This window comes from Melospiza georgiana, chromosome 2 (assembly GCF_028018845.1).
Source record: "Melospiza georgiana isolate bMelGeo1 chromosome 2, bMelGeo1.pri, whole genome shotgun sequence".
NCBI lineage: Eukaryota > Metazoa > Chordata > Aves > Passeriformes > Passerellidae > Melospiza > Melospiza georgiana.
The window spans coordinates 74,873,512-74,900,898 of NC_080431.1; the positions used below are offsets into that span (position 1 = coordinate 74,873,512).

The 27,387-nt window shown below is 39.6% G+C and overlaps 1 protein-coding gene across 2 annotated transcripts in view; it reads right to left on the reverse strand.

Moving 5' to 3' along the window:
* The window catches only part of SYTL2 (synaptotagmin like 2), a 50,181-nt gene extending 23,921 nt beyond the window's left edge, over positions 1-26,260 (reverse strand). For both annotated transcript variants that reach the window (XM_058045011.1, XM_058045010.1), the window contains exons 1-4: positions 26,203-26,260; positions 15,905-16,326; positions 5,342-5,490; positions 3,074-3,209 (exon numbers count right to left, since the gene is read on the reverse strand). In XM_058045011.1, coding sequence (XP_057900994.1) covers positions 3,074-3,209; positions 5,342-5,490; positions 15,905-16,005 — 386 coding nt within the window. In that variant the 5' untranslated portion in view covers positions 16,006-16,326; positions 26,203-26,260. The remainder of the gene's footprint in view (positions 1-3,073; positions 3,210-5,341; positions 5,491-15,904; positions 16,327-26,202) is intronic.
* Between the last annotated feature and the right edge of the window lie 1,127 nt (positions 26,261-27,387).

The window sequence follows — 27,387 nt, forward strand, 5'->3', positions numbered from 1 at the left end:
TTTTGCTTTAAGAACAGGATCCAGAACAAAAGTACTCTGAGTAACTTGTTATCATATAGCTTCAGGACCCAATCCTCAGGTGAGCAGCTGTGTAAGTTTATGCAAAGCCTGCAAGTCAGTGCTGGCCTGAGCCACACTCTTAGATAAAGGGGGGGAAAAACAAACAGAAAATCCCCATAAACCCCACAACACCAACAAACTTATTCTTAAAGCAGCACTTAAAAATGCTTTAAAAGTTCAAGTGCTTGAACCACAGGTAGCATTTGGACACTGTAAGCCGTGAGCTGCCTTTAATGCAATCCCAAATTCTGCAATAATTCTGTTTCATCCTCTTAGCTGTGTTAAGACTATTCCATTGTGAGAGGAAGAGCCCATTAATTCCTTGTGGCTCCACTATCCTAGCAGCCAAATTAAATGTTTGTAGACTTTCCCTTCCCACCCCAGCTACTGGGGTTATTGCTTTTGCATCATTGTGTTTCCTTCTGCCCTTAGAGACAGGCCCACAGTTATGCCAGGCCAGTCTCCTTCAAATTCCAGTATCCAGAGAACAGAAAGGAAGACTATTTTAAAAGCATATGGTGCCTCCTGCAATTTCTCACATACAATATTGTGTAGACTAACCTCAGTTATGGTGAACGAAGCCCTCACTAAAATCATAAGCAAAGAATTTCACAGTCCTGCCACATTTGCTTGCCATAGGTTTTGACATTTTAGAAACAAATAACCTGAGGCATCCAATCAAGTTATTTATGCAAAGTCAGTGTAAGTAAGCATCCAGCCCACATGTGACAGATCACTTCCATGACAAGGTCCGTTTCCAATTGCCTCATAAATCACTGGACTGTGTGCGGTTGCTTTAGAGAGATCTTGAGCTATTGAGGAAAGTACAAGTACACATGAACAAGGCATGGAGGCTGATCAACTTCTGGTACAATTTGGAGCAAAAGGCAGGGGAGAGTCCTGGAAAATAATTATCAAGCTTTGCATGGCTGTGATCTGAAATAAGTCATCAAATACTTCAAGTTGAAGACCACTATCAAGTTGGTCCCATTAAAAAAAAAAAAAAAAGTCTACATATTCTTAAACCTTGCTATGTTATGTATTTTTGAAGAGGCTGCCCTGGCATATTATGAAATCTATTATACCTTATCAATCACATACAGATTCTGGAGAGTTCTAACCATAAGAATAAGATTATAAGACTATACTTCTTTAAAAATATATGCTCATCTGTTCCTGATGAGCAAGATGATATGTAAAATATTCTTAAAGATATATTAAACAGCAACATGCCTTCTGCTGTTCTCAAAGAAATAACTTCATAGCAATCTCCTGAATGTAAAAGCCACCTGTAAAAAAACTACATTTAGTAACAACTAACTGTCAGCACATCAGTTAACTTCAGCTGAGAAGGAAAACAGAGCTCTGTTTCGTGATAAGCAACCTTTATCATCCTTTTTGGACAACTTCATTTTTGGCAAGTCTATAACAAAGCAATTGATTTGACCTCTTTCAGCACAATTTCAGATGTGGTCAAAACAAACACCTCTGAGTTCACTGATAATGACAAAATATAAGAAAGACACAAGCCAGAGTTGTTAAGACTCACACCAACCTTTGCTGCCATTCACCATGAATGTGTGTGCCCAGACTGCAGAGCATGAAAATGAAAGGTTCAATTGCTACTAGGTATTGTATAAATGCATAGTAGGAGAAGCCTTACTGCAAAGAAAAAACAGGTAATGTACAGAGAAGGACATAGAAGACAGACAAGAAAGGGACAGGTTTCAGAGCTGATCAATGGCAAAACCAGAAGTGAAGCAGTTCCCCTAAGAAGTAACTCTGGCTCTTACCTCATTCTGTTCACTCTAAGCACAAACAGTGGCTATCTGGGTTACACCCTGGTTCTTGTTTCCTCAGTGTGTTGAGAAATCTAGTCACTTTTACCTGCTCTGACTCCAACTGTTTCAGCACTTTCCTTCTCAAATGTAGGCTTTTTGGAAGTTTTTAACACAGCCAATGAATTACATGTAGGTATTTTAAAGAGAAGACATATCTGTTTCAGAAATCAACTCAGCATATTTCAAAACAAAATAAAGCTGTTTGGGATGTTTATGGGCTTAAGATAAAGTGATTTAATATTAAATCCTTTTTAGTTCAGAAACTACTTATCATCCAGCCAACTGTACAACTGTAGTAATTCAGGCATACCAAAGATGACTGTCTCATTTTACTCTGAAAGGAAGCTTCTCCATTCCAGAAAGACATTTACTTTTCTTGGTAGAATCTGACTAATTTTCTGCAGCTATCTAAAGATTCTAGTTCTTTCCATCTGAAATATATTTGGTCTTCTAAAAAAGTCTCAGAGGTCTTAAACTGCGTGCCAAATAATTTGGAAAATTTTAAATGGCAATTTCTTAGTTTCCAATTCTTCATGTGATATGAAGTGCTCAAAACATGTGGATGTGGCACTTGGGAGTGTGGTTTAGTGGTGGCCTTGGCAGTGCTGGGTTAATGGATGGACTTGATAATTCTATAGGTTTTTCTAACCTCAATAATGCTGTAATCCAAGTTTAAAATTCAGGCTGAATTGATAGAATGGTTTCAGTAAGCAACTGAATGAAGACATGCAGAAGTTGTGGTCCCCATATTACTGACTGCAGGGGACTGATCATGGCCAGCCATTCCAACTAGAAAATCCAGGTCTCACTTCAAGGAACCAAAATAAATTGTGACACAAGAACATGTGTGTGACCACTCTATGCTTGATTGTCAATTTTTTCTGAGAAAGGCAAGCTGAAGATTGTTAATTGTTCTATATTCAAATGCAGAACAGTACATGACTATGTGTCTGTGACAAGCACAGTTTTCTTGTACAATTCTAAGGGAACATTTGGTGACCTTTGAAATAAGAGATGAGTACAATATTTTGGGTGGAACTTAGAGCTCCCAAGTTTCACTAGTCCATATATATATATATATATGTATATATATATATATATATATATATATATATATATATATATATATATATATATACACACATTCTAAGCATGATAAACAGACAGCTTACCTCCAGCTAGTTTTCTGTTGTTCTTCTTCTTGATGTTCCTCAATGCCATGTAAATCTGGTGGCTGGAAGACTTCTTTATTAACATTGTTCACCCAGCTGATCTTTGCTTTGCTCGTTTTGTTCTGAGCCACTTCAGCTAAAACATGATGCAAGAATATTATTGTTTCCCACATGCTCATACAGGTCTTCTTAAGAAAGATGTACAAGTATTTGCATTTAGGCCTACAGCTATTTCTAAAGCCCACTATACTTGAATTGTTTTCAGAAGCAGATCTGGTGCCTTCTAAAGAACACCTTTTTAATGCTACTAAAAATGTCAAATACTGTTCTGAGTACTTCATTTTACTATACCAGCTATATCTGGTTTAAACCTTAAATCTTTAAACCAGATATATCTGGTTTAAACCTTAAACCTTTAAACCTCCATCTCCTCCTAAATGGAGAAGTTTTCTACAAGAACTCTGGTATATACTAATCCTGCAGTTCTTGCAGTTAGACAAATACTGAAAGTTCATACTCAGTGTCCCGAGGAAGGAAAAAATGATTAAACCAGAGGAAACTGAAAATATGTTGAAATCAATTTAAATTTTCCCTTCTTAAACAGTAAACCGGAAGTTGGTCATAACTCGCTTGGGCCAATCCTTTATGAACAGAATTGCCACAAGACGTTAAAAAGGTAATACGAAAAACCCAAACAAACAGAAAGCCTCACCTCACTCAGCAATGCAAATACATTTGCATTTCTTTTTAGGGTGGGACAAAATCCTACTCCGATAATCCCTTTCAGAGCAAAAACATTCCATTATTTCCTCTAATGCTTTTTCCACTTCACCAACAGTTTAGAAGTGAAGAATTTCTTAGTGTGCAAAAATAAGCAAGATTTTTATTCACATTTTTGCTATCTATAACTGCAAGGAAAAATATCTTGCCATCTCACGAGTCATTGAAACCAAGCAATTGTACACAGTTCTGAGTGTGCCAACATGTCACTTTGTTTAAGTAACAAGATTGGAATTAATTAACTTTCCTTTAAGATGGCATAGCTTTTAGTACCTTCCTTTAAGATACAAGTTACTGTGAAATTTAGCTAGAATTTTACAGCTGGTTTTCATAACCTTCAAGTACAAAACCAGCCAAAATGACAAACACACCACACTAATCATCTAGGGTTTTTTTTTTTCTGCATTCTTTTCTTTTTCAGGCCTCTTCTTTTTAACTTAAAAACTCAAAGCAGTAACCTCAAACTGACTAAACTGACATTATTCAAAATCATCTCTGAAAATATAGAAATTAAGAAGGTGCAGTACTACAGGGTTAGACAGAGGAAAACAAGGCTAACTTGTAGTTACAAAACCCATAAAAAGCAACAACCTGTAGTCCATTCACAGCAGCATGGAACTACACTTGCTTCACTAGCACATAGCAAAATCCCTTGACAGAACTAAAAAAACTAAATAGCACAAATATCAGTACAATTTGGTAAGAATAATGTAAGTCTTGCCCTTCTAAATCAAGAGGACTTAGCAGAACTTGAGGAGGTTAAAAGGGGATGTAGGTCAGTTTTGCTAAGAAAAAAAAATCACTTTCTATACAAAGAATGATAAAATAGACCAGGACACTTTAGATTTAAAGTCAGATGTTGAGAGATTTATAATGGGGGTCTATAAAATCCTGGATATCATATAATATGTTTTTGCAAATACAGATTGACTGCTCACTCCCTCCTTCCAAGGGGTAAAATTAATGGTGACCAGGACACCCACCATGGCATGGGGATTATGGGTGCACTTAAAGTTCACCAGGACACAGGATGCCAGTCACAGGTGCCAGAGCTTTCAGCACATGTATTTCAGTTAGTTATAACCACTATCTCTAGCTTGTGATGCCTGCCATTAAGCCTCAAAGGTCTCAAACCAAGCACCAAAATCTTGGAAATTCATGTTAAAGAGCAATTTCCTCAATCTTGGATTCTTTGCATGTTCCTAAATAACTCATAGGGCCTCAGAAATGGAAATGAGAATGAGTCTAGGAGTGCAGAGAGCTTTTAATCCTACACATAAACACAAGTCAGTCCCTTCTGTTAGCAGTCACTGCTCTTGAATATACAGCATTGTGGGAGAGGAAAGCTTCCACTGTAAATTACATGGGAAGTCTCTTTTTTGCATCACTTTCCATTGTAGAGAGACCACTGTGTATTTCACAGACAACACTGTCTGAGGTTAGCAAAGTAAGAGGCAGCCTTTCCAAAACAAATTTCCAAGTGCTCACCGATGGTGGCAGGTTTCCTGCGCATGGAGGCTCTGATAATATCTGCTCCATGGATCTTATCCCTGTGCCTCCTCGACTTGGCCTCATAAAACCACTGCCCGCTCATATTCTTCAGCTGAACACGGTCTTTGACTCTTTCTGGTAAATGCCTGAGGAAGAGGAAAATGAATAAATGAGATATAAACATACTTCACATACTTACCTATGTGAACAGGGAAAAAGAGTCAGATTGTTTTGGTTGCTTGGTTTTTGTTCCAGGGAGCAGGGCTGTGTTTTGGTTGTTGATTTTTTTTTTTTTTTTACACAGTCTCCACATCCTATTTCCATCTTCTCACCCATTATGCTCCTTATCTATCTGAAGGATGATAATGAGCTGGAAAGGGAAGAGCCTCAGCCTTATTACTTCAACCTATGCTCTGAGGGTAACTCTTAAAAAAAAAAACCAAAAAACAAAAAACACAAACAGCTTTGCTATGATAAACACTCAAGCACTGGAAAAGTCCCCACTTACTGCAGATTTTGACTTTCTGCCTTCAAAGGCCAGTTTTCCAAGATTAAAATTGAGATAGACTAGTAGAACAGCATAAATATCTCTAGCAAAATTAAGAGCATGGCTATTTTGAGGCCCAGAAGATACCTCTTCAGCGGTTTTTTTGGCACTTATTGTACACACACACAATCCAAATCTGCATTAGAAGCCTGGTGCCATTTTTTCCATAAATTACACAAAAATCCTTATACGAATACACTGAGTTACAAAGAAAAACATCATCACATGCAAGAAACAACAAAATAAGTTTGTGCTATTTGTTTTATTAAACTATATATATATATCCACCAAGTGAACTACAGTAATTTAAAAAACTGGGAGACAAATTATTAATAATTTGTTTTCAGACTACAGGGTTTTCCTGCTTTTATGAGGCATGCTTTAACAGAATAAGTGGTTGCTATGGGCAATTTGAGAGGGTGGTTTTTTTTTTCCTTGTTAGGCATGTAACATATTAGGCATATGCTTACACATGGCCTGGAGACTAACCTGCAGATCAGGGAAGTTACCAAACAGATTTAGAGAGCACTTAAACAATAAAAAGTCAAGTCATGCTTCATCTTCCTTCTCCATTTATGTCCTTTCCTTCAGCAAAATAAGCTAACAACATAGCCCAAGGGAGAAATCAAATCAGGTCCATTTACTGAGACTGGAAGGCTAAGCACAGACCACAATGCCATGGAATGGTGCTGTCTTTCACAGGCCTGATGGATAATCATGAATGGTTTGGGTTGGGAGGGACCTTTAAAGATCATCTAGCCTAACCCCAAGGAAGTTCAGAGTATGACACTCCTCATGGGTTTAGGGGACAGATCTTCTGGTACAATCAATTATTTCTGATGACAGCCCTTTAAGTATAGTTTACAGATTTGATTGTCACACACTGATAGTTATTCACAGCAGAGAAAGGACACTGGGCTAGTCCCAACCCTCAAACTAAGACAGACCATTCTCATCTTTCAAACTTCTCTTTCATCTTTGTATGGCCAGATATGAAAAGCCTTATTTGAATACTTAAAGCTTCATTTTGAAAGAACTGTCAAAAATCGGTCCCTACTACTAGGGGTGCCTCAAATCTACTACATACAGTTTAGGCTGCCAGATGTTGTGGTCTCCATTGGCATTTTTAACTCCAAGATTCAACAGTCCACAGTATTACTATGTCATTTAAAATTTCTCCCTCTCTCTGTGCTTCTCCCAGAGCCAAACCAAATACCCTTCCTAAGCAAGTGTTCTAAGTTGAAGCAGGAACACAGCAGTAGCTTCTCTTTGTCCTCCAGCAAATATATTACTCAGTTTATAAATGCAGCCAGCAGGAAGAATGGAAATGTAGAACACACAAATTTTTTACACAGGTGGCTGCTTCTCCCTTTCACCTTCTTTCACACGTGTTATTTGTGTTCTCAGAAGTGATGCCCCTCAGGGCAAGGGACTGGCTTTTCAGCTGTTTGTACAGCCTGCAGGGCACCAAGTGCTCTGGGACAGTGTGACAACATATGCCAAGGGAGGCTCTCTAGCGGGAGGGTGCTGAGTCACAGGACAAGTATTCAGTGTGCTCACCCCAGACACTGCTCACCCCTCTCCCCTTGGTATTCAGCCACTGAAACTGTGGGGTGTGGCTGGAAACCTTTACAAGTCAGCTCAGAGGAGAGGAAGCTCAGCTGGGCTGTGGAAGGGGACAGGATCACAGGACCCCAGACTCTCAGATCTGTGACCAGTTAACCAGATAGAGACAGAGGCACAGATTTGTCACAGCTCTAGACTCGATAAATTTCACCTGGCCAGTGCAGCTCTCATTTTGTCTGGAAGTGAAAACACCCTGCTCCCACCTCTGCTTGCTGCCTATAAGAGTTATTGTACCTTAATTCCACCAGCTCAACAGGCCTTCAAGACTTTGGGAATTAATTAATTATGCTTGCTAACAAAGGTATAAAAGTGCTCTCAATTTTCACAGCACTTCCTTTACAAATGACCTGCCTAATAGGGTTTGTATGGTGAGAACTGACAGATGCTGACAGCAGCTGACTTAAACAGACTTTTAGTATCTCACCTCAAAGTAAGCTTGTCTTACTTGCCTTTTCAAGAGAGGCGTTTAGCCTGTCAGTCCCATTGTTTCTGAGGAACTAAGAGCAACATAAGTATTAAAGCTATTTCCAGGCATTCTCCAGCCACAAATAAAGAAATAGAATTCTATTATCAGAAAGACAATTAGTTCTAGGTTCTTGACAACAAAAAAGTTTTTAAGCCTCCTGTGGTCACCAATACATCATAGACTTGTAATGCCTGCAACTGTTTTCACAACAAACGAGAATTTTTAAAATGCTCCTTGAATTCTCAAGATTTTCTAGGAGGAGGTCTCAACAGTCACATCAAACTGCTTGCACTATGTGGGCTTGATTGACTGCTAGGAATTACACAAGATTGTGGTTTACCTTGAAAGCAACTGTGGAGAATCAGGCTGCAGCCATGGTTTTCCACAGCTACGTCAGCCTGCCAGCAAACCACAACAGGCCTAGAAGCCAACAACTGATTCTACACCAGCTCCACAGTTAACAAAGAGGCTAACCAAGTTGCCTTCAAATTTTTCTCTTGGTGATCAAAGAACTAGTAGACATCCAGATTAAGAATCAGACTGCTGGCTCAGCTGCCAAATTGCAATTAGGAGAAAATGCAGCAAGACCTCTATGCATGGTGCAAGTATGTATTCTGGAGTCCCTCTGTGCTCTGCTAAAATGCCAGTTAGTTTATGCTGCAGTTTTTCAAGGGGAAACAGCCTGAAGTTATAGTGAAGCTAGTGCCCATTTCTCCAACAGGAACTTTGCACTCAAAAAAGTAAAGGTACATAGTTAAATGGAAATTTAAAAGAGGATTTTGGACTGAATAAGACTTTGTTACCATTATTTAATAAGATGTTTCCACTATGCTAAGGTGAAACATGTTTTATGGCAAGATGGAAAACTTGTCATCTCCCCTAGGGCAGTAAGTACATGGAGATTGCACTGAACAGGAATACAAACCAACTGTCCATCACTCAGCAGGCAAACAGAAAATCTATGCATGGATTAAATTGGTTTGTTCCTCTTCACCTCTGAAACATCTGATAATGGGCCAGATCATGTAGCACCACTGTAAGGCAGGAAATCTGCTCTGATATAATCAGTCTCTGACAACCTTCTTATCACCAAATCCAGAATGGTTTATCCTGTAGGCTTTGTAGGCTACTGTAATAGGTCATTGCATAAGCAAAGAGGTAACAACTCATCCTTGTTTTTGAAAAAAAAGAGTATCTAGCAATACATACCTTTATCTAAAATTTTTCATCTACACTTCCTCAGTGTCTCAATTCCCTCCCCTGCACCTGCCTTATTCACAGTCTACATTACAAGTCACCATGGAATTTGCAAGATGTGACTACTGACACCTTAATACCTCATTCGATTACCTTATGCCCCAATTGACAACTTAAATTGAGCTTTCAGGCAGGAGAATCTGTGTGGTGCCAGCATATTCTGGGACTTCTCGTGATGAATGAAGGAGGATTGAGATCAAGGTCTGTGTTTACCTCAAAGATAGATTCACTATTGTCCTACACACCCTAATCCAAACATTTGGAAAAAGCACCTTAGAGTCCAATACCAAAGTAAACCCTTTAAAAATCATTATATTACCACACCTTATCAACAAATTAACTTCTGAAACCTCCCTTCTGCAAATGGGACAACAAAATACCAAATAAGTGGGGAAGTTGAAAGAGAAATTTGATTAATTTTATCTCAATTCTATTTGCTGCAAACATAACAACAAATCACAAACCAACAAAAAGACAAAGGATTTAGGTTCTGGGTCACATTCTGAACACAGACAAGACAAACTTTTTGTAGTATCACTCATGCAAGAAGAAAAGTAAAATTATATTAGCCCAGGTATTTTAAGAGCCAGACTTGTTGATAAGGTTCTTTTTTCTTCTTTGAGAGTAGGAAACAACTACAAAAAGTTTGCAGGACAAAGCAGTAATTATTTAAACATTCCACCTTGGATGAGCATGCCTCTTTAGTCTGCAAATATCTATAGAAGGTATAGAAAGAAAGTCTGTTCTGACATTTGCTAGAGAGCTACACCCAAAATATTTGTAGTGGGCAGTCCCAAATTGCAAGTAAGCTATCTTTTGCATGGTAGCTGCACATGACATTACAAAACCTTAAAAATCAAGAAAACCCATCAGTTACTGTTAACTTGGTTTAAACAGGAGAGTAATATAATTTGAAACTGTTTTAGGGCTATACTAGAAAAAACAAAGCAGACCTGTGGGGTTATGCAACCTTTCCCCATCCTTGCCATCACAATTCCTCATAATCAACACCTCTAATTCTTGTCTTCGGTGTCTCTCTAGACAGCAAGACTTCTGACAGCTAGAAGCAGCTGGATACATGAAAAAGCAAGCCAATTCTGTTTGTAGTAATGCATGTTCTTCCATTTTATGCTTCTTCAGAAGTCTGTGTGTGTTGAGTCTACTAGCAATACCCTGATGAATAAATCAGGTATCATCTTGCTTTTGGGTCCTTGGAGAACTGACCAGGCTGTAGTCAGCTCAAGTCTTGGTGACAAAGACTTGACATTGTCTCTCAAGTCAGAGGGGAGATAGATCCAAGCCTGGAGCATCAGAATGAATGAATGAGTTACATGCTTAGAAGGAGTGAGAAGTCAACTGATTTTGGAGAGAAGGAAGAGAAAACATGAAGCTCTGCTGCCCACTGAAATATGGTCTCCATCAGAATCTGGAACCAAAACTATGATTCCAATGTTTGTGCTAACAAGTGGCTGTGAAACACGCTGACCACATCAACCCTGCTGTACATTTCTCTCCTTGCAGATGGCCACTCAGGGGGCATCAGACTGGCACATTTTCCCCCTGTTTAATTTAAAATATATGCATATTCTGCACTACAGATAGAGGCCTTAATGTCTATGTGCCTTCCTGCTATGTCACCTGCACTTAGCACTCAGACTTACTCTCCTATTAGTAGTTACACTGTCAAGTTTGAAGTAAACTACCTTTTACAATCAATGAATTATATAGATCATGTAATTAGATACCCCCTAGGCAGACACAAAGTAAGCACAAATGCTTTGTTGAAGCATTTCTTAGCATATAGAAGCTTCACTTTATTCCATTCAGGAAATCAGAATCAAGACTCTTGAGTCCTGCTACAGGAGGCAGGAGTCTTCAAGGTCTGCCAGTATTAGCAGCTTCTATTATCTTCCAATTGTTTTATTTCCAGAACAGCCTTACAGTGTTTAGTTTCTCTGCTTATTTTAAAGGATTTGCATTGAGGCTGTCCAATGGCCTCCCCTCCCTCTTCTGAGGCAACCCAAGTAAACCTGACAGGGGAAAACTAAACCAAACTGATCAAGTCAACCCTCACAATGAAGGCACAGCTGTCCTGTGACAAATACACCCTTGGTATGAGAGCCTGCCTGGACAGCAGCACAGGACAATCTGAACAAGGGCTGGAAAGGTTGTTAGGAAATACGTAACTGGCAGGTTCAGCTCACACGGTGCCCCCAGCTCTTCACAGGCTTTAAAAGTAGGCATATAAAGCATAAAACCAGCCCCACCAAATGACACATACAAGCAAATATAAGTGAGCAGAAGAGCCTGTATCATAGCTTGCTTCACACTATCAGCAAGGACATCTTTCCTGCTGCGCAAAAGAAAAGGTTACATTTAGGATTTTAGGTGAATTACAAATCAAGACTGATCCAATCTGAAGACAAAGGCTTCAGCTTGGCACTTAATAATACAAGTGTCAGGTACAAACATGTGATAAGCCTTCCCAAGAAAGTTTTTGAACTGTAGGGGAAACCTTGCTTACAGAGGGAGTTCTCAATATAGGGGTTAAAAATGTTATTAGTGTCCACTTTTTCCCTTCAGTACATTCTTTTACCATACAGAATAAGTCCCATCTCCCCTGCTTCACTAGCACTCCCAAACAATCATCATCCACAATTTATCTGCTACTGGTAGACAAAGTAGTAATCAATACTGGGAAGAAATGGTACCAGCTCTTTTCTCAGTGTAGTCTAATGCTGTATCTTTTACCAAGACAAATAAGCAAGGTCTCTCTTCCTTAAGCCCATTTATCTCACCTGATCGAAATGAAAACAGTCCTGGTTTTCTTACTGGCATTTTACAAGGTGGGCTGGGACCATTCTCCCCACCGTCATTCTCATGTCAGTTGGCTTTGTTAAAAAGGATAAATAATGACACAAACATTCTGCTAGAGAATAAAATTGATCTACTTCCTGAATAGTCACTGTACTTGGAAAATCATGTGGTGCTAAGCAGTGTCCATGATGGGGAATTCATACAGAAGACATGAGCTTATCCTTTTCTGCCACAACAGGTGCACTAAGAACCTTGCCTCTGCTAAGCACACTCTCAAAACAGTTTCATGTAACAAAAAAAAATAATTTATGACAATTTTAAGTACATATTCTGATATAGTTATCTTCACATTACAGTAGTAAGTCTGGTTTCCCCAATGCCAATATTAACCTTGCCACGATATCTTCAATATATCCCACCTCACAAGAGACAGTCAACAATATAAGAAAAACTGCCGTTAAAAGTAACTGGAGAGGATATCTGTTAGAACTAGACAGGGCCAAAATAACATTTACAATAGGCTTTCAACTGCCACACACTCCCAGCAGAATCAGACCCCTGAAGCTTTCTCTTTTTGCAATACCACACCAATCAATGTATCAAAGGGGTTTGGCACTCAGCAGTCCCCACCCACCACACAAACAACTCCATATCAGAATTTCCCCTATCATTAAGCTCCTTCAGTTTACATAAGGAGCAAACAATCCCAAACACAGCCCACAAGAGCACTGCTAGGAGGTTCTGCTGGGAAGGGCTGATCAGCACATAGGGAACCCTGTCTCAAAGGCAACCACAACAGCTTTCTGCCTTAGACACGCTGGTGCCAGGGGCCAGCTACTCAAACCACACAAGAGTCACCCAGCCACACTCTACAACTTCACAGACAAATATATTACTGCTCACGTTACTGTCTCCAGAAAGGGCTCAGAGTTAAGTTAATTCTGAACTATGCATCTGTAAAAGGAGTTAGGGGTTACATTGAAGCTACTGCCAGGACATTCAGTTATGTACACAGCCCACTCATTTTGTTCAATGCTGGAGTAGGGTATATCAGGAATGATGACAAAAAAAAAAACCCAAAATAATTAAGTTATTAATATGCTGAAAAAACAGATTCTAGTCTTGAAAAGCTGTCACCTGATTCTTATTTTATGCCTTTGCCCCATCCACAGCAACACTGCTATTGAGCAAACTGCTGCAGCTCCTAGAGCAAGGAAGCAAAGAGAGAGATCTTCTTGCACCTGCACCAGGAATAAAAAAGCATACAATGTCTTTTGCTTTCCATGCATCACACCCTCTTGTCACCTGAGATTTCTTCATCACCCTTTTGCCAAAGAGATCATCAGTATCCTCTTTCCTTTGAGACAAACCTCAGCAGAGGTGAAGGAGGAAGCAGACGCTGTTCCCAAAGCAGTGCTGCACCTAAAACTAATCATGCTGATCCTGACCAACACATAAGGAGCCCAAAGATGGGGAAACACCTGTTACAACCTTCAACAAACCAAGATTTAAATCAGACTACCTTAAGGAGGCTGCATGGGCCAGCCTACTTAGATTTTTAGTTTTATTAGGTCAGCAATATTAGGAACTGTTAGCAGGGAAGAGACTCTATCAGGTGGTTTGTAAAATTCCACTAGGAAGTGGCTCAAAGAGGATTTTGTCATGTAACCAATTTGACCATGCTCCAAGAACATGGCACAGATTATTAGAACACCCTTCAAACCTCAGAATTCCTTCTGAAGAGGAAAAAACATCACATTGAAAGACTCCCATTATATACACATATAAATAACACATTGTCTAATGTTTGTATGATGACAGTTGATCTCAGGTCCTGGAATCTTCCAGCTGTGCAAGGCTATAGAATCCAAACTCAAGTACTGCACCTCCTTGGCTGGAGATACAATTCAAGCAGTGTTTTAATATATAAGACATGAAAAGCAAGCTCCATGTGCCACAATTAAGCAGAAAAATCCATTTCATATGTAGGCTTCCAGCTTCTCAAGTTATAATATTTAGAAACTAGAAGAGACTTTTTATTGTAGCAGCAAACATGCTGCTGCAAAACATGATTACAGGCTGCTACAACCTGCAGTCTCTTGCATTTTCCACCACACCCTCTTGAACTAGAATTATAAATGGCAAAAGTAAAGCTACAGGGACAAAAATACTTTCTGAAAGTCCTTTCAGACCACTACTGAGAGTGGCTTTTTTGAATTTCTGTTCTAAGAAGGGTTCTTTTCTCTAGATGCTGTTTTCAAACTCATCTACAATTACTTACCCTGAATGCTTTCAGACCTGGCACTGATGTAACATTCCAAGACTAAATACAGTAGTTTTCTACCTTCAGTAAATAAAATGCCTATTCTGTTAAAGAAAAGTCAGTTTACTGCTTTTTGAAGCAGAAGACAAAACTGTGTGGTGAAAATATTTACTTAGGCTGCATTAAGATGGGGGCACGAACTTGGAACAGTGCCTGTAATGATTTTACCTTCACCAAAGCAAATGCTTTGAGAGGAAAAGTCTTTTTAACAAGGAGAAGCAACTGGTCTGCACTTTATTACTCTTAAAAGAAGCAAGTAGAATAACTCAACAAAATGCTGATTGCATGCTGATCAAAGAACCTCAGGGCTGCACAAGCACACTCAGCAAAAAGAATGCTGCTCCTAGGGCAAGAGGCAGGCTGCCTTTTCCTTTGCAGGATATAGGGTATGCCTACAACAAGGACATTTATTTAAGAAAAAAAAAAATCTTTCTCAGTAGCAAAGAAGCATCAGAGATGCATCATGCATCATGGTTGGAATAACTTCAAAATATTTAAACTGGAAATACATTACTTCATGAGGAACATCACAATGAGAAGGAATCTCAGAGAAGATTACCAAATCAGTGAGAGAAAATCCTGCCTTCACTGAGGCCTATAAAAATTTCTTTCTGTTATAGCACTTGGGAGTTCTCAGCACCTCAGGCTCCATTTTTCATTATTTGTCCACATATTATTTTCTGTACCTTGTAATGGATAATTTCCTTTCCAAAAAAATTAAACAATGCCTACCAAAACCCTCACTCTTGAGCAAGCAAATACCAGCAACTATTTGGGGATATAGATGTCTATGAAGCAACTATCTGCTACTTATACCTGTGTAGACAGACAGCTTTCTCAGAGCCATCTGGGAAAGACTACTTTCCATGCAGGCATTTCTAGTCATAGCAGTTACCCTAATAGTAGCTCCAGTAAAACCTCCCAGCACATGAAACACTCCAGAACAACACACTGCTCCATCTGTAGCACCACAAAGAAATTGAAGAGCAATTTTCTGCTTTATCCATGGATTGCAAGGACTTTTCATGGCAGTGGGGCATAGTGTTGGTACTTCTTCTGAACTCCTGCTCCAAATATTTTAGGTACAACTTCAGCATTCAGACATATTTGCTGACTGCAATCATGTTTTGGTTTGTTGGGGATGCTTGCAATCCTTTTGAGCCAAGTCCCTCACTCACTATGCATTTGTCCAGTCTGCAGTGGTTTTGGCCCTTGCAAACTGAATCCTCTTCTGAGGAAACCCAGGCAGATGTGTATCCAGGCAGATGTGTACAGGGTGCTCTTGGCCCCTTAGGGAATTGCAAAGGTCCAGAACACTTTTGGCCACTAATGAATCATTTGTGTGGCAGAGGTATTTCATCCAGAGACTATGGTAAATCTGGTCCAGAGTAGAATATATCTCCAAACCACATATACTGAGGCATATGGGGCCCTTAGCAACAACTGTTTTAACCTACTCCTGAGTAACAGAGCACAGGAACTGTGTGGGTCTTCCCAGGACAAGCAGGGTGCTGGATCCCTTACCTGACTCTCTCTTCTTCAGCTCTTTTAAGCTCTGCATCCCGTTGCAGCACCTTCATTATTGCCTCTTGTTCCTCCTCTGTTAGGAAGCTTAGGTCAATCATCTTGTTTTGTGTGTAGGGCTGGTAAGGAGTCTGGGAAGATCTTGGATTCTGCTGAGGACAGGCTGGCAGCCTGCTTTAAAGTTCTAGAAATCTTTTTCAGCAGGCACTGACAAACCCGGACTGGGTTACAGTCAGTGGTTTAAAGAGTCACAAATGTTGCTTTCTTGCATGTTTCCCTAGATGAGAGACTTCTGGGACAGTGTTGTATTTCTGCTTGTCATCACAATAATGTCTTCTCAGTTTGTCCTCCCAGCTCTGCTTCCTGGAGTAACAGTTCATTGACCCATCATATCCAGAGTTTTAGAACAAACAAAACATTCCCTAAAAAAGAGACAAGGAAGAACAAGTTGCAATATCAGGGATCAGGGAAGTAGATTATGTATTCATTTTTAATTAAAAGAAACAAGTTTTTCAGTGTGATTAAATGACTTTATGAAGTTAAAATGGTCACTTCAAGTCAAACCTGTTTTACAGGCCTCTTGAACAAGGTGGCCATGAAAATATATTCCTCCCCAATACGACACTCACACCCTAAAACACAGAAATGAGTGTCACACAATTGGTGCACTTTTATTATACAATATTTTAAACCATTCTTACAGTTAGCAGAACAATTTGAAGCAAAGGGGAGATAACCACCCCCCCCCAAAATAAGTAAAGAGCACTTATCACAACAATTTAAAGGAAGGAAAAAAAAGGCCAAATCACTGTTCTACAGGCCATATGGAATAAATGTGAAATACTTTATACATTTCTATATCGAGTATGTGTAATTACAAGTCATGTGGTAACATGAACCTCACTGCTTTATACAAGCCAAACTGCATTTACAAGTAGTAATTTGAAATACTGTTTTGTCTGTGTTCCATAGGCCATGGTTTCAGAGGACTATTCACTTAGAGATAATTCCAACTGTAAAAGACAAAAACCTCTTCTTTAAAAAAACCCTTAAAGGAATAGAGAGAGTGGCATGGCGAGGAGTTAGTTGTGTCTGTGGTTAGGTTATCTTAATGCCTCAGGATTCCAGGGACACTGGAATGCCAAAGCCTGAGAAAAAATAAATAGCTCCAATTTAATGCTCAGAAGCATGCCTAGTGCCAAAGCTGGTAAGAGACAGAAGAGAAGCAGATGTTTTCACTGGACATATCTCTGTACCAGGCAGCTCCATCACAGCCCTTCAGGGTTGTGGGTGTCCTGCTTTGCTCCATCCCTGACACTGTGATGTGGCTGACAGGATGCTGAACTCATACTGATCTCCCCAGCACTACAATCCAGCAATGAGTCACTGCGTTTGCTCCCCTGGCCACAAGAGTGCCACCAGGCCAGTAAAACAAGATAGTGACACTGGCAGGACTCAAAGGGAAACTTCATTCTGAAAAGAACAGCATTTCTTTTAGATTTGGTAGGGAGCTGTAGCCACATTACTGATTATCCCCCCAAAAACTCCAATGCCCAACCACATTCTGCATGTTTTGTTTGGCTGCTATATTTCTCTCTATGATACTCATTGTGATTTTGTTGCATGAGGTTGATACAACAGCATCTCAAACAACCCATCACCTGTAACTTCATTTGTATTTAGAAAATTATGGGTTTAAAGTTAGGCAAAAGTGAAAAGTGCTTCCTGTAGGACTACCAACAAACAGAACAATCCTAAATTTGTTGAGTATCTACATCAGTAATCCTTCAGCTTAGGAACAGGTATGGATATTGGTTTCAGCTATCATGTGGAAACTTCCTACACCATCTGACACAGCAAGCAGCATCCACAGTGCTAATCCAAAGCCCTGGGTGTGGTTGAATGGCAAGTGCCCAGCCAACAGGCACAGAAGCTCAAGTTACAACTACAGAACCTGGACAGCTGTGAACAGGAATAATCAAAGATTTTGCTTTGTTTCTTGCCCAAGATCAGTCCAGTCTGCAAGAAACCTTTTGCAGGGAATAATATCTTAGCACATCTTTGGTCTTTTTCTTTTTTTAAAGACTAAGGCAAGATGTGTTATATTGCCTTATTATATGAATTTTAAACTAAAGGAAATAGTTGGACAGCATTTACAAAACCACCTGCAGACTTCACTGATGTCTCTCAGCACTCAAACCAATAAAATAAGTGGAAATAGAGCTTCAGTCCTCCCTAGCTGAACAGCAGTTTGCAAGGGCACATCCACACAGGCTGTGAGAGCTCACAGCAAGCAGCACTGCCATTGAACCTCCCAGATACCATCACACTGTACAGCAGTTTCTTCAGCACCCCCACTTTGTTTTCAGAGGCGAGATAACAAGATACCACCCACCCTGGCAGGCTCTTCACCCATGATTCCACAGTTCTTCATAAACAAGAAAACCTCTTTCTGTGTGTGTGGTGTGTGGCCAATCTCATGACAGTGTCGGATACAAGTAACTGCAGGCTGGCTCTCTGCAAAAGATTATCAGCACTGATTCCAAACACAGATGGTAAAAACTGCTAGCTTACAGCATAAAACCTGTTATAAAACTTAAAGTTATTTTAAAAACAAGAAGTGAAAAAAGCCCAAAAATCAATGTCTTCTCCCTGTTAAATTCACACTCCAACACCACCTCAGCCTCAATTATTTTGATTTCTTTTGACATTTTTCCTCCTAAAACCCCCTATACATGTCAGGAAGAGCTGAGAGGTTTGAACAGTTTGTTTGGTGCCACTGCACCTTCAATGGCAAGCATTTTTTGTCAGGAAAGTTTTCCGACTTAAGTTTCAAGTAAGATTGCAAGGTCCTTATCAAACTGATTGACTCATGAAAATTGATACCACATTGACTGACTTCCAAAGTAGGGGTCTCATGTGCTATATACTAACGTTTGTGAGTCATGGTATATTTGGCATGATTTTTTTTAAACATTAAATTCAGGTAAAACTACACCAAAAAAAATCCTCTCTTTAATGAAAGACTCCCAGTAATAAACAGGAATCTGAAATTATGTTTTATCCAACTCATGAAAGCTTCTATGTTTTGGCAATAAAAGAAACAGAAAGGCAACTCAAAATATAGTTTTGCCCACACACACTCTTAAGCTGCTTTTGGTTTCCAACTGGTTTAGGCCAGGCACTCATCCAAGAATTTTATCTTGTAAAATTTCTCAGAGCCTCTCAGACAGCTGTACACCTCATTTGCTTTAAGTCAGAATTCACATTTTTCTAAAACAGGAACCACAAAAGAAAGACAACTTTGTCTACAAACTCATTAACCCTACAGAAGGTTCTGCTTACCCCCAGACACATCTTTCCCCTAAATACAAAAGGGGAACATTAATTTGAATGCTGTATTACGAACACTATGGGATATTACATTAAGTGGTACTACAGTAATAGTTTAGGTTCCCAAGTTTTTACTCAGTGTATACCTGTGGGATGCTAATGAGGGAGGCAAGGAAAAGGCTGGAGTACTTTGCCATGGCTGACATTGAGTTTACCAAAAGAGTCAGAGCACAAACAACAAAACCCCAGAGTCAGCTGCTCCATTCAAACCAACAAGATCTCCTTTTGCATGCAGAAACCTCATAATGTCCTAAATTTACATTGCAAAACTACTTTTCAAGTGCTCCTAGTAGAGTAGACCTAAGCTGCTAAAGCTTTGATCCAGAGAATTTGTCTTGCAGCCAATGCCTTCTAACAAGAGGAAGAAGGTGACAGCCAATCCTACTTCTGGCTGCTTCACCCACTCTCTGTGCCAGCTCCTTCAGCTGAACAACTGCCCTGCAGGCCTGGCTGATCAGCAACTGCTATCTGCACATCTTCATCCACTCACATGTAACCCACTGGCTCTTAAAAATAAGAGGGTTTGGATTTATGTGCTTGAAAGGTACAACTTTTTCTAAATGTGTTTCTCCACTGCTAGAACATACCAGCACTAGCAACTAGGATGAGTTGGAAGTCCACACATAAGGCAACAGGAAGCTGAGGAAAACAGATAAATGCAATTGTGCACTACAACAATTTGCATGCACAGAGGAACTCATTCTCAAAAGTAATCAAGTTTGGCCTACACCCATGCTCAGGAAATAACAGACCTTTACTTTGAAGCAGGGAAGCCAAGAAGAATACTAAGAGTGATAAAAGCCTTGGAGAGCTGGCCCCTGTGGCCCTGGGAAGTGACATTAGGCAGTAACAGTACCTCTGACTGCAAGCCCCACAAGCTACAGCTTTGCAGCAACAACAAACAAATGAATAAACTTCATTCTCCAGGGATATTTAAGCAGTGCAGTCACAGGTAACTCAGCACCAGCCTAGCTAGGCTTAGAGATAATTTTTCTGTAAATACATGAGGCAAATCTCATGAAGGCAGAACAGCTAATTAAGCTAAACACCACTGTTGGCACAAGCACAATTGGTCATGAACATATTTGCTCAGAAAATCAGAGGATTATGGATTTCATTTTGAGAAGTGGAGAAAGAAAAGCTATTAACTTTGAAGAGGAACTTAAGTCACAATTCACAGGAGTTTTAAAAGCTGTTGCCTGCAATGATCAGGACAAGAATTTAAGCACAAGAAGGCCTGTTGTCATTTTTATTCCTGAAGGGGCAGAAAGGAAAAGATCACCCAGTAAGATATGCATATCTGCAGCCAATCCAGCTGCTCTTACAAGAGGTGCTATCAGAATATTTTCAAAATTATAATAGCAGAGTATACATAGCATATCATATGTCCAACAGTCCCAGAGATTAATTTAGAAAAGAGTGTTTTCTTACATGTATGCTTAGTCAGTGGGAGGTAGAGAGGTTCTTATCTAGCTAGTTGTGAAGAATGTTGGTAGAACAAGGACTTTTGCAGAAGTGAGGGACATCTATGTTAAGAGCAGTTTCAGTGTTGCCTTATTCATACAGCAATGCTTCATTTTATTGCAATAATAAGCCTATTTGTTCTCCTATGCAGGATTCCTTACAACATGGTTAAGGGAAAGAACAGGACCACATAACTGCTCCAAACAGCCACAAAGGGGAAATACTGAAAGTTACACACAAGCTTTGCTCACACCTTACTCCTTCTCAACAGTATCAAAATGATCCTTGCTGATTTTAACCTGTAAAATAGTTGCAAGTCTCAAAATACTTTCACTGACAGTCTTGTATAATGACATTCAACCAGCTGAAAGAGGAAGAAGTTCAGCTGGCACAAGCACTTCAGAAAAATTCACATTTTCTCCTGGAACATCTGATTTGTTGGTCCACATGACTGCCTGTGGTTTAATTTTATTCTTATTTGGTAAGACATTAAGACCTTCACCACTTTGAAGACTATTAAGGCAATTTACTCTGAAGAAGAGCTAATAACAAAGAGGATAAAAGTTAACAACTTAATATTGGAACAGAAAAGAATAATTTGCTTTGGTTTTGGCCTAATCCCTCTAATCACATATGGCAGCTTGCCATTTCTTTCACAGGGTTTGGACATTGGCAGCACTGCCTAAGAATGTAAATCTCTATACCTGTTATGGTGTAAAACCATTAGGCCAGAGGTATTAAGAGAATGTGGTCTCTGGAGAAAGAGGCTCATAAATTAAAGAGAAGACTTTGGAAAGCACACCTAAACATTCCTTCTCCCTGTGACCACTGTCAGACTAACTGCAGAAGCCATGCCATTTATTGCATATTACAGTAAGTATAAATCTACTAAAAATATATAATTTGAAGAATCTTCAAAATTACAGAAATTCCACCAAGTTATTGATACTAACATCAGCATATTTTCAAATCTAGTTATATTTTCTTGCACATTGCACCATTTGTACTTGGCTGTGGTTTAATCCCAGTAGGCACACTGCTTGAATTAGTAACAGTTCATTTGAAAGAACTTAATTCTTCTAGCTAATTCTATTCATCAAGAATTACAGAACAAAGAATATCTTCTCAGCATAATGGACTTGAAATATAATAATGAAGGTGACTCAGTCCTGTAGATCTCTGAAGGCAGAGCTCTGTCAGTTGTGTAACACTTATTCTCATCTCCATTTAGACAGCAGAAGCATGAGGCTCACAGAACTCAAGCTCCCATTGCCAGTTTCTCACTCTTCATGTCAACATTGGCATTAAACTCAGATAGGGTCCAGTCTGAGGGACTGTTTTTATATCTTATTTGAAAATAGATTTAAGCAAAATACTAAAACCTTTAGAGAGATCAGAAGCAAACCAATTACTTGGTGGGAAGCATCTCCTGACCCTACATATCTGATACATTTCTGTATGTAATGGCTAGCTATTTCTGAATGTTTTCCCAACATAAATACAAAACAGATTCAAATTCTAGCAAGGATGTTACACAAGAAAAGCCAAAACATTGCCTCACCTCTCCCTTCCAAAAAATATCCCAGCAACAAGCAACCCTGAAACTCACAATGCAACTTAAGTGATTAGTTTCTTAAGAAGGTTTTGTTAAGAAGCCATGACCTTCATTTCATTTTACAGGAAAGAAGTGCTTACCCTTTTCTTCTGGAGACTTGCCATCTTAAACATTTGGATTCAGCATGGAAGATAACAATGAGAATGGGACAACAGGACCTCTATCCCTTCTCACAAACTTTTATTGCAGAATGGAAAACACACTTGCTATTTCTCCCACTTGGACTGTCCCACAGAGGACATTCATCTATAAGCAGGAGCTGCCAAACCCCTTTTCTTTTCTTTCATTGCCCTATTCTTCCAAAAAAATATATGTACTCCAGTTTGGAATCTAGCATTACCCAGATTAGGCTAATGAACACTGCACTGATGCAAGCCAAATAAAAACATCTATTATGTACTAGGAATTCCTAGGAAAAAAAAAAGTTATCAAAAAAGCTAGAGGCCTTGATAAGTTTAGATATTGAAAACTTTAGGGGAACTATCCGACTTCTACCCTCCTTCCTTGCTCTCCAGCAAGCATTGACTACATTTCAGCCAGAATTCTGTTTTATTGTAGGGACTGCACTATTAGAGAATGGAAGTGTGCAAAACAGTGTGACTAATTAACGAGTATTTCCTATCATGGCTTCCCCGTGGCTACTGGGAAGTGACACATTTCCTACACTTTGTTAAGATATTCTTTCTTATGTGAAAACAAACTGAGCTGCAGTTTACAGTCACTGGGTAGTTCTGACTCTGTCCTAGAGAAGACAATATAACGAAAGGGCTTATTAAGGGGCTAGCAGCACTGATGAGAAGAACTCTGCTACAAAGAGCAGACAAGGATTTGCATTCAAATAGAGTAATGCTAAACTGAGCTGACAGTAAGACAGTTTGTAAAGCAGTTCCAGTCCTAAACACCAACTGGAAGACTGGAGCATACAGTTTCTGAAGAAATTTTCTCAAAGTTTTATTTCAAAGTCCATGGACATGACTTCTCAGATGATTTTTCTCTCACTGTGGAAATCCTTTAGTCAGTATCTGTTGCATCCCTGGGACTTCAAGGGTCCCGCTCCTGCTCCTCATTTGAGTTGAGGTGATGAGCTAGTTGAGCAAGGACAGCTACCATCACTGGCAGACTGATTTTGCTCCACTACTTTTGTAAAACTTGGAACCTGTGGGTTAACAGGTTGCTCCTTCCATGTACCACTTGGATCTTCTCTAAAGCACTGTCAACAGCCAGCTGCTCAGGTCACTGTGAGTAGCACATTGCCTCTGCAGGAGGGTGCACAATACAGCCTGTAGTACATATTAATCAAAAATTGCCTAGTCCAGACAGCAATATTTTACATCATCTTTGCTTTCCCTGACAGAGGCCACTGATCTCAACTTCCTCAGAGCACCTTTGCCTGCGGCCCAACAGAAATGTGGGATTGCACAGAACATTGCAAAAGGCACTCCATCATTCTCAGACAATTAATTGCATAAGTAAGTACCTGTGGGAATCAAAAGAATCTGTAACTCACCTGAACCACTTAATTTGTCACTGCAACCTCCTGCTTTTCAGCTACCAGCCTTGTTCTTGTAACTCAGCTCTGTTTAATTGATTACTACTGTGGACAAAAGAACCAGCAAACAGAACAAGCCCTTTGTCTGTCCTCTCTCACAGGTTGACTGACTAACCACTCACCTTAGACACTCACTTGTGCAAGTTCTGAAGGTTAAAATTACCTACCTAATAAATTACATAATCTCAAGAATACTAAAAAAGTTTGTGTCAATTAATCAGGTCCTTGCTGCTGTAACTAAAGCATACACCTACATGAAAACAGGGCCTCACACAATTGCCAGCACATATCAGGTGCTAGAGGAAAGAAAATATCCTTTAGGAGTCCTGCAGTCACAGAGGCAATAAGTAAGCCAAAGAACGAGCTGAAAAAATGTACTACATCAAAGGTCCCAGGAAAGTTAAAAATCAAAATGTTTTAAAAAGAATCAGGTCCCTTCTCAGTCACCAAAATTAACTTCAACTCTGCAATGAAGTTTTTATTTCAGGGTTATTGGTTTTTTGTTTACTTGTTTTGTTGCTGTCTCTTTTTTTTAATAGATACATTTTTAAAAGCTGACCATAGCTCCCTATTTAGAAGAGAATAACTTGCCCTCCCAAGCATAATGCTTTAACATATAGCCCCACAACATGAAAATTTTGTATACTATTGGGGTCATTCTGGCTAAGTTGAAACCACCAGCCATGTTAGTCCTCCTTAATACTGATACTGAATTGCAATAATAACAGGAAGCCTATCAGCCATGAAAACTTCACTCATGAGATTGTTTGCACTGCTGGGCTGGGCTGTGTCACACAAAATTGTCTTCTCCCTGACTGGTACCAGTATCCCTGAACACTTATGGCCAGCTGCAAGCAGAGAACTCTGACACTGACAAACGAGGTGTGCTATGGTGAAAGGAAGATAAAAGGCCATGGCAAGAGCTAAACCAAGCTGCTACTCATGAGAAGCATGAAGCAGGGAACAGTTTCTGGAGTAGCCTTCAGTTGCACTGGATGAGGTGAGGTGTCAATTTGCACTGTGTGAAAATGATTTGCCCTACAAATGCTGCTGAATAGCACAGGAATAAGAAAGAAGGAGCAAAAGACTGTGACAGGAATTGTTTCTCAATCACAGGCAGCTAAATCAGGAGTTCAGAGTCTGTGAGGCTGGGCTCTGGAGTATCAGGCCTGTCCCTGAACAGGTATTTAGTCTTGCAGGAGTGGCTCATTCTTTATGAACACAGCTATGCAAGGTGTTAGCTCACTTGCCCAATAGCTGCAGCCACATACCCAGGAAGCAGCCAAATCCAGAGCCCCCATGACCACCTAACCCAAGAGGATTCAAATGCACATCCCCTTGTTCACCAAAATACATGATAATCGCTGAAGGGTTTGCTTGGCCCTCTCTTGACCCCTCCTAGGCCTGAACTACCAAGGATAAAACCCACAGAATCATTATTAAAATGATACCACAACCTTGCAGGCAGAAACAGGAAGCCAGGTACACTTTCTCTCAGTAAGGCCACTATAAAAAAAAAATCAAGGTCTGTCCTAACTTCTCTCCTCATCCAGACAGACCTGCATTCCTGGCTATAGAGCAGTCCAGTTCTAATAGAGCAGAGGGAACAGGAGAGTAACCTGAGGGTATTCATTTTTAATCCAAGTCTTTCAACCTCCAGAGAAGTAATCACTATGAATCAAGGCAAAATTAATGACATTTACACTAACATAAACCATCCTGGGATTAAAAAACAAGTTATGTGGGCAGGACCAGAATAGAAGGTCAAGGGCTTGCTACTTCTGCTTGTTTGACAGATTTCTGCCTGGGACTTAGATACATACCTTCTGCTTACAGTGCTTCAAGTGCAATTACAGAGGGTTTTGGGACCTCACCCTTAATTTTTCATAACAGACTCTCTATTTTTAAATGCTATTTGTAAATCACATTAGCCATTTAAATTCATTAGAGAAGAAAAGCACGGTGGCAGATCTTACAATCTACAAGCTAATGGCATAGAAACCATTTCTAACCCAGGAGTTCTCAAATACCCTGATCTAGTTCTGGAGCTCTAGCTACATGGCTGAGATCACATAGTCTGACTGTTGTTCATCCAGCCTGTACACAGCAAAATCTCTGTCAGTTTATCAGTCAGCCAGAAACAGACACTGGGCAGGAAATTTTATACAGAATTTACCAATATTGTTTGATGCTTTTGTAGAACAAAAACATTTTACAGTGAATCTAGGATATTGATCTGCTAATTACTCCACAGATAAGCATCCCCTTTCTTCTTACCTTTCTTTTTATTTATACTCAGACGCATGTAGAGAGAGATGAAATGCAAAATTTCCTTGACTGGGACAGAAAAATAGAAAAAAAAACATTTTTAAGAGATTTATACTGCAGAGAAAAAAGGAACATACCAAGATGTAAGGGAAAAATGGGATCATAGCACGGTTTGGGTTGGAAGAGACCTTAAAGACCACCTAGATCCAACCCCCTGCCATGGACAGGGACACTCTCCACTAGTCCAGGTTACTCAGAGCCACATCCAGCCTAGCCTAGAATACTTTCAGGGATGGAGAGTCCCCAGCCTCTCTGGGCAACAAATAGTTAAGTTGCTCATTAATTTGATGTATAGGCACAGGACACTGAGTGGCTTTCAGGTCAAAAATAGTCTGGCATTATCATCAGAAAAGGAGCTCTAAAATAAAGAAGGGGAAGAAGTAATATTTTCCTCCTCCTCACATGCACATTTCATCTCTTCCCCTTGCCCTCTTGATGCAAGAAGCAGAGTCAAATTACATATAGCAGGGAAACCTTATAACATGAAGTAAGAATGTAGCACAGCCAGTTGCTGTACCCCAATGAATTGGAATGACTCCCTGCCACAAGAATGAATCACAACTAAGTCTGCTGAAATCAGCTGTCACTCTCAAGTTATGCCCAAATAAGTTAAAAAATTGGAGACTGCTGATACACAAATGCACCATCACTGGTTGTACACATTTTGGCTTAAGTGTTTTGGAATTGGAAGATCAAACTATGGATCCTCCTTAAATTGACTTCTGACCAACCTAAATAAGCTGCCTTTAAATGCAACAGGTGAAGGACTTCAAGCACCAGAAAGGAACCTACTACTTTTAGCAGTCATCCATTAGTCAGCAATCCCAGGTGAAAAGCACTTTCTGTGTAGAGGAAAGAATTCTTTACTATGGCTCAAAACAAGTCACTCCTGAATAAAGACTGAATTCCAAAGGATAGAAGCATCACTTTTAATTAAAAAAAAAGAAAATGAAACACTTTTTCCTACTGAGAGACTACAAATGATGTTTATATTTCCTTGTAAATAATGTTTTCTTATTAGATTTTTGATTTAAGTCTGTTTCATCCTTTTCTGTCATGAGCACAGGAAACTATACAAAGCAGAAAAGAAGTAATTTCTTCAACTTCATCCAACAGCTTTCCTGGTTAAGCCGT